The sequence below is a fragment of the Helianthus annuus genome, chromosome 5 (assembly GCF_002127325.2).
Source record: "Helianthus annuus cultivar XRQ/B chromosome 5, HanXRQr2.0-SUNRISE, whole genome shotgun sequence".
Classification (NCBI taxonomy): Eukaryota; Viridiplantae; Streptophyta; class Magnoliopsida; order Asterales; family Asteraceae; genus Helianthus; species Helianthus annuus.
In genome coordinates this window covers 167,688,429-167,696,307 of record NC_035437.2, presented here as the reverse complement: position 1 = coordinate 167,696,307, position 7,879 = coordinate 167,688,429, and the positions used below count along the sequence as shown (strand labels likewise).

The following is a 7,879-nucleotide window of genomic DNA, read 5'->3' as shown; positions in this document are numbered from 1 at the left end:
GGGGTGTGGGTGGGGGTGAGGTGGGGCCACTTGAGTTAACTTTATCTTTTAATGCTTTAATATTTATCTATATGACTGGAAGTATAAGTGCTGGATGGGGGTGGGGGTTAGGTCGGGGACGTTGGTGATGTCGATGATGGATGATTTTCATACGACTGGAAGTATAAGTGCTGGATGCAACTCTTCTTTTATTGCGCTCATTCCGAAGAAAAAAGACCCGCAAGACCTAAAGAGTTTCTGCCCTATCTTGCTTGTGGGTTCTTCTTACAAGATCATTGCTAAAGTTTTCGGAAACCGGTGAAAAACTATTATGAACGACATCATCTCTCATATGCAATCCGCGTTTGTGGGAGGTAGAAATATCCTTGATAGCCCTATTATTGTTAATGAGACGGTGGCTTGGGCAAAAAAGAGCAAGAAGAAGATGATGAATTTTAAGGACAATTTCGAGAAAGCTTACGATTCTATTAATTGGAAATGTCTTCTTCAAGTAATGGAAAGTATGGCGTTTCCCGACAAATGCCTTAAGTGGGTTAAAGGTTGCCTATCTTCCGGGTGGGGTTCGGTCTTGATTAATGGGTCCTCGACGGGAGAATTCAAGTATAAAAGGGGGGTTGAGACAAGGGGATCCCATATCCCCGTTCCTTTTTATTATTGTAATGGAGGTGTTGAACTTGTTTATGAAGCAGGCGACCGAGTTGGGTTTGTTTCACGGAATTCGTCTCCCTAATGAAGGCACGCTTCTTTCCCACCTTTGCTACGCGGATGATGTTCTTTTCATTGGAGAATGGTCGGAAGAAATTGTTGTTAATCTCAATCGCCTTTTAAGATGGTTGAATCTTGTCTCAGGGCTTAAGGTTAACTATCATAAATGTAAGTTATTTGGTATAGGTGTGAATGCCGAGGAGATTGAGAGACTTGCTCGGGTCTTAAGATGTGAGGTCGGGTCTTTTCCGTTTACATACTTGGGAATCCCCATTGGGGTGAATATGAAAAAAGCGAAATTTTGGCAACCTATTTTAGATCGATTCCAACAAAAGCTTTCCAAATGGAAAGCTCGTTATCTATCCTTTGTGGGGAGGATGACTTTGGCCAAGGTTATGTTGGGAAGTCTTCCTTCGTATTTTTTATCAATCTTCGTTGCCCTGAAGTGTGTCTTAAATAAGATTGAAAAGATCCGAAGGGACTTTATTTATGGTAAATCGGCAACGGGCCACAAAATGAGATGAGTTAGATGGGAGAAAATGGTGAGATCCAAGAAAAAAGATGGACTTGGTCTTGGGGGCATTAAGGACTATAATTATGCTATGTTGGTTAAGTGGTGGTGGAGATACAAAGCGGACCCAAATCAGCTTTGGGCTCGGGTTATTAAAGCTATTCATGCCTCGAAAAATGATAGTATCTTAATCCCTTTAAAGAAATCTATTCCGGGGGTTTGGAAAGATATCAGAAATATGAAGGAGGTTTTTGTGAAGCATGGTATCAATATTAAAGATAAACTGAAAACATAGTTGGGTAACGGTTTAAACACTAGTTTCTAGAAGGATGCTTGGTTGGATCAGCTTCCTTTAAAGGCTTTGTTCCCGGATTTGTTTCGGTTAGCTAAAAGAAAGCATGCTTTGGTGGCTGAAAATGTGTTAGGGGTTGGTGGTATAAACCAATGGTCTTGGGAATGGGGCAAGGATCCGGTTTCAGATGAAGAATGGAGCCAATTTAGCGTCCTTATGGGAAGACTAAACCAAGTTAACCTAAAAAATTGTAAAGACATCTGGAAGTGGTCTGATTGCTCGGAAGAATATTTTTCTGTCAAACAGGTAAGATTGGATTTGATGAAAACCGAAGCGGGTCATGTGGACACTGGATACAACTTCTTTTGGAATTCTTGGGCCACTCCTAAGAGTAATTTTTTGTTGTGGCGTGCTGTTCACGGGAATGTTGCGTCGAAGATAGAGCTTGCGTGAAGAGGGATTCCAGTGCAAAACGTGTTGTGTTCGCGGTGCGGGTTATATGAAGAATCTACGAATCACCTCTTTGTCGACTGCGTGTGGACTAGGTGTATTTGGTGGAATGTCCTAGCGTGGATGCGAATTCCTTATCCAGCAAACTGTAACTCTCTTGAAGACCTGCTGCGTTTTTTAGCGGATTGCCCAGGTAGTAAAAATTGGAAGTGGATTGTTAACACGAATGTTGCGGCAACTGTTTGGAGGCTTTGGTTCGCTCGTAATCAGAAAGTTTTCGAAGACAGTTTTGTTCCGATCTCGAAGACGATGGAGTTGATTAAAGAGGATTCTTTCATGTGGATCAAGAGCCGTACAAAGTTCACGAAGCTTGGCTGGGAGAACTGGAACCTGTTTGAGATTGCAGATATGATGTAATGTTTTCTTTGGGTTGTGTTTCGGTTTTGTTTCATCGTTTTGTTTCCAGTTTCTTGCTGGCTCTTTATATTTATATATAAAGCGAGTTGTCGTTCAAAAAAAATATTTATCTATACAATAAGGGTATTTAAGTCATTTCACGTCCACTTAAATAGACAAACTAAGCACCATCCACACTAGGGACTATCCGAGAACAAATGTGCAAAAGTTGGGAACTATAGCTGTAATTTTAGAAGTGTAGGGACTATACATGAAAATGGAGCAACCCACAGGGACTATCCGGGCATTTTTCTCTTTTTAATATCATTTTTACCTATATATAAAAACATCTATAACTATAATATATCTACATGTATGTATATATATATATATATATGTGTGTATGCACACACAATTAGTTTTTTTTAATTTTCTTTTTTACCTCTTTCTATAAATGTGTGTCTATATATACAAATCATGTGTATATGTATATATACATATATACGTTTGTTATTTTATTAATTTTCTTTTTTACCTTTAAATGAAAAACAATAAAATAATTATAATAGATACACATAAAAATACGTCTTTATATATTTTAGTTAATGATAATAGTGCTAGAAAATTTTAAAAATAAAAAACGTGTCTCTCTCCCTCTCTCTCTCTCTCTACCTATATATATATAGAGGTGTAACACCTGCGTCCTTAGACTTTTGGCTAATTGTCACTTTTAGCCCCTGTACTATATGAAACTTGACACTTTTGATGCTTGAAACTTTGTGAGTCTATTATGCTATGAGACTATGATTCTATGATACTTGATACTTGATACTCGTGAAACTATGATACTTTGGAAACTATGATTCTTGATACTTGATACTTGGAAACTATGATTCTTGATACTTGATACATTGGTGCTTGACTCTTGAAGCTCGTAAAACTTGAAACTTGGTTGAACGAGGGACTGAAGTCTTGTCACTAGCGGAAACTATGGAAACTATGGAAACTTTTGTGTTAATGCTATAATCTAGTTGTACTGTTACCCAATAATGCGCAACGCTTAATCTAACTCGCAAATCGAATCAAAGACGGGAACGCGAAAAGGATGGGATTGGCCGAGAGGCAATCCGATCGGATGGCCATCCGTCCCTCACTCACAACAGTCACCTCAATCGAACGGCAATCCGATCGGATAGCTATCCGATCGAACAGCCATCCGACTCATTGACTGATCTGACGCTTATGTTAGCTTGCGTTTCTGTCCGACACTTATCTGTTGTAATCTAATCAGGCTACATCTAAAGAGCTCCCTTTAATCCAATAACAGTTAACCTGTTAAGCAATCACTGTGAGTATACTCGATCACCTTTTGCTTTAAACTTTGGGATGCAACATGTATTCTATTAAACTATGATACTTGAAACTTTTGGAAACTAAACTCTATCCTATGTGTATGTGAAACTTGTGATTCTTGTATTCTATGTGCTATGTGGACGTTTAATCCAGGGTGTGTAGTTCCGCCTTAACAATAGTAGCGCTATAGGAGATGCACCTCCTCATTATTCTCGGGGGTATTGTTAGGAGGATTATAGTTTTCCTTGAGACTTGAGAAAACAACAAAGCATCGGGATACTTGGGCTATCACTTGTTGGACTGCGAACACTAGCATGGCTGAAACTATTATTCATCATTTACATTATGGATATGAGTTGTTTTTAATCTATTATATTATGTACTCAAACTTGTATACTCGCCGGTATATTTTTGTACTGACTCTATTTTAATACATGTTGCAGGCTGACAAGATGCTAGGACTCATGAAACATGCTAGGATGCTGCTTAGAAACACATCGTAGCTAAATTAGAAAGTTGAAACTATTTTTGTGATGATTTTGTAATTGATACTTGGTGATTGGTACTTTAGACATTGTTATCATGAAATCAATCTAATTTATTTTGCAACTATTTAGTGATATGGAATCTCATGAGCAATCTGAACGCTTAGTGCTCGCACCCCGATGTTTCCGCCATCGGTTGGGGTGTGACAAGAGGTTCCTGTAAAAAAGAGGTTTTTTGTGAGAAAGGTAAGAAAGAATCTACACCATTAGATCTTTGATCTAATGGTTGAGATCATAATGGCAAAATTGTAAATATTGTTTACTATTAAATATATTAATTTTCTAGATTAAGGGTATACAGGTAAATTTAATATTTTTAAATTAAGAAACTAATATTAATGCACATGCAACTTCCCCCGTCTTTTTTAAACGTAAATAACTTTTTATACGTAACTTTTTTTTTTAAATTACACCATAATAACGAGCGTTTTTTATCTTTAATATGAGTACCATATTGCTATACTTATATAGAGAAAAAAATATGTTTCGATTAGATGTTTAGTCCATGATGTTTTGTCTATGTTCATACAGTGGTATTTTAATTGTATTGTGATTCAAAGCGTGGTGTTTTAAACACATACCGGAAAGCATGATGTTTTTTTATCTACTGGAATGTAGGTTTTAAAACACCATGGTGTTTTAACATATGGAATCTGGAACATCTACTAGCATGCAGATGTAAAACACCATGCATGCAGGTTTAAAACACCATGTACAATACCCATACTATGAACATTATACTAAGAACACATTCTGGAATAGAGGTAGTGTCTTTAGTAGTGTTATATACTTATTGAATCGTGTTATATACTTATTGAATCGTGTTATATACTTATTGAATGGTGTTATATAATTATAGAATGGTGTTATATAATTATTGAATAGTGTTATATATGTGCTGAATGGTGATTTTGCAGTGTTATTCATAGTGTTTTTATAGAGATCTTTAAAATGGTGTTATATACTTATTAAATGGTGTTATATATTTATTGAATGGTGTTATATAATTACTGAATGGTGTTATATACGTGCTAAATGGTGGTTGTAGCGTTATTCGTAGTGTTTTTATAGAGATCTTTTAAAAAAATCATGTTCCTATAAATAAGGTGGCGGTTATGGAAGGTTTTGAATTAATTGAATCAATGATAAAATTACTTGTTTACCCTTTTGAATTAATTTAGATTGAGGACACATGTCATCTCCACAAAACACACCTAAAACCCACAAATAACAGAGTGAAGACTACTAAAATACCATATTCAAACCATAATAGTTCATAAAAACTTCAAACACACAATCGTAGAACTATGAACTTAAAACACAACATGCTAATCTATATAAAACACAATAATTTTTGGCATTCAATATCAGAGCCTTATCATCCAAAATACAAAACACAACTCACACATATAATGTTTTAGTAATCTTTATTTTGTTATTTGTGGTTTTTAGATGTGCTTTATGGTTAACATTTTGGTGTTTTGAAACTTTTTACACTTTTTAGAAAATTTGGACTTTGTAGCCAACTCCTAGCCTATAGAATATAGTCGAACCAAAACACCTATTTTTCTTTCGAGTAATCGTGTGATAACTTTTTGTTCTCATTCATTCAAGATATTATATGAGTGAACCTATTACGGAATCTAATTAGTTAAAATGAAAGTAAAAGTTTTATAAGATTACCGTTCGCTCTAAAATAGATTCGAAAAAAAAAGAAATGATAAAAATAGGAATAATTTTCTAATTTGATTCGATAATGATTCGAAAAGAATTTCATTTTCAAACGAAATTACACGACCCAATTCTTATTATTCATTTATAAGTTGAGTTGAAAAATGATCCAATAATGCATTCGCTGATTGCAAACGCGGTATACATAGATGTTACAGATGGTTAATCAATTTCTTTTTATAAAGTTGGGACTTTATCCTTGTTAGTGCTGTCTATAATGATATCTGAATCAAAAACTTGCAATTGGTATTTTTGTTTCTCTCCTATTTTGTAAAAAAGGAAACTCAGGTAAGTGTTTTTTATAAACATATGTATAAAAAGAACATATTTCATTTAGCTCCTTGATGCCTATCATAACTAGTTATTTCGGTTTTCTACTAACGGCTTTAACTATAGCCTCAGCTCTATTTATTGGTCTGAGCAAGATACGACTTATTTGAAATTAATTGCACAATTCATAAAAAGAAATCTTTTAGCGAACTTCTGTGTATTTCTAGTTACTTATCGTGTCAATTACCAATTCTTGGTTATTGAGATTCATGGTAATTCGGATTAATATTTAGGTATAGATATTACCTCTTTTTTCTCCTTTCAAACAAAGTGAAATGATTGAAGTTTTTCTATTTGGAATCGTGTTAGGTCTAATTCCTATTACTTTGGCTGGATTATTTGTAACTGCATATTTACTATACAGGCGTGGCGATCAGCTGGACCTTTGATTAATTAACATCTCTTTTTTTTATTGACCTCCTCCTTTCTTTAATATCCAGGAGGTCAAATTAAGATTGTTGTTCCAGTTCCAGTTAGTGTTTCAGTCGAATTCGATCGAAGAAGATCCGAATCACGCTCTGTAGGATTTGAACCTACGACATTGGGTTTTGGAGACCCGCGTTCTACCGAACTGAACTAAGAGCGTTTTCTTATCATAAAAGAAAAAGGATTCGTCCCAATACATCTTGTATGCATACTATATAGTATCATAAGAATGAAAGATTCTATATGATATGTCCAATGTGAGTTGATCTCAAAAAACCCCTCGTTACTGCATACATAAACACATTAATTTATATAAAGAGGTGAAAAAGAAAATTAAAAAATAAGTGTATATATATAAATGTAAATGTGTGTCTATATACATTATAACTATGATTACTTTTTTATTTAAAGATAAAAAAGAAATTTAAAAAAAGGGAAAAAACAAAAAATAAAAAGGGTAAATTGTCAAAATCGTCACTGAGTTAACAATACATTTTACCTGAGTTTGTCATTTGGACGTAAATGGCAACAAAAAGAAACTTCAAGGGTCCAATTACAAAAAAAAAAACTTATTTTAGATGTAACATACAAAAGTGTTTAAACCTCGGGGAAAATATTGGCATTTTACTCTTATCTAAAATTACATGTTTGTCCTCCTTATATGTATTATAATATAACAATATATAATATGGAGATATGTGTCTGTGCGTGCACACACATTATAATTAAAGTTACGGGGCTTACACTTGATCGTTTTTCCTCATGAGAGACATAGGATAAATCTATTGCTGATGTAATGTAAATTACATCTGTATCCGTGTATAGTTTGTATTAGATTTTGAGTCGTTTTATGTCGTTTTATAGTTGTATATTATCGAGTCTTGTGTCTATTGCAGGGTTCTAGAAGAGAAAAGAGCTAAAAATGAGTGAATATGGAAGAATCCGAGCCTATGGACGTGTCGCATGTGATCGGGAAGATCACGAGAATGAAAAACAAGGAAAAAGTTCTAGTTGCGTTGCGCGACTAGGAGAAGGATGCCCACCGTGTGGTGCGACAAGCAAAATTCACCAAGTGGTCAAATACAATGCTCGTGTCGCGCGGGCTCAAGAAGAATCCTCGTCGCGCCACGCGAAGGGGTT

The 7,879-nt window shown here is 35.1% G+C and overlaps 1 protein-coding gene and 1 non-coding gene across 2 annotated transcripts; one reads left to right on the top strand and one right to left on the bottom strand.

Annotated features, from left to right (window-relative positions):
- Positions 1-310: 310 nt before the first annotated feature.
- LOC118492204 lies at positions 311-1,961 on the top strand. Its single transcript, XM_035990060.1, has 3 exons — positions 311-490; positions 690-983; positions 1,563-1,961. Exons 1-3 carry the CDS (start codon positions 311-313, stop codon positions 1,959-1,961), a joined length of 873 nt encoding a protein of 290 aa, XP_035845953.1.
- A 4,864-nt stretch (positions 1,962-6,825) lies between these two features.
- On the bottom strand, positions 6,826-6,899 carry TRNAW-CCA. Its single transcript has one exon. It is a non-coding gene; the product is annotated as a tRNA-Trp (tRNA).
- Positions 6,900-7,879: the final 980 nt, after the last annotated feature.

What these genes read in the sequence shown, in the direction of transcription:
- LOC118492204 (XM_035990060.1), top strand. Translation starts at nt 311, where the DNA reads ATGAACGACATCATCTCTCATATGCAATCCGCGTTTGTGGGAGGTAGA. An exon ending in ATTGGAAATGTCTTCTTCAA is followed by an intron (nt 491 to 689) that starts GTAATGGAAAGT and finishes TTTATGAAGCAG; the next exon opens with GCGACCGAGTTGGGTTTGTT. An exon ending in ACTTGGGAATCCCCATTGGG is followed by an intron (nt 984 to 1,562) that starts GTGAATATGAAA and finishes TGGTTGGATCAG; the next exon opens with CTTCCTTTAAAGGCTTTGTT.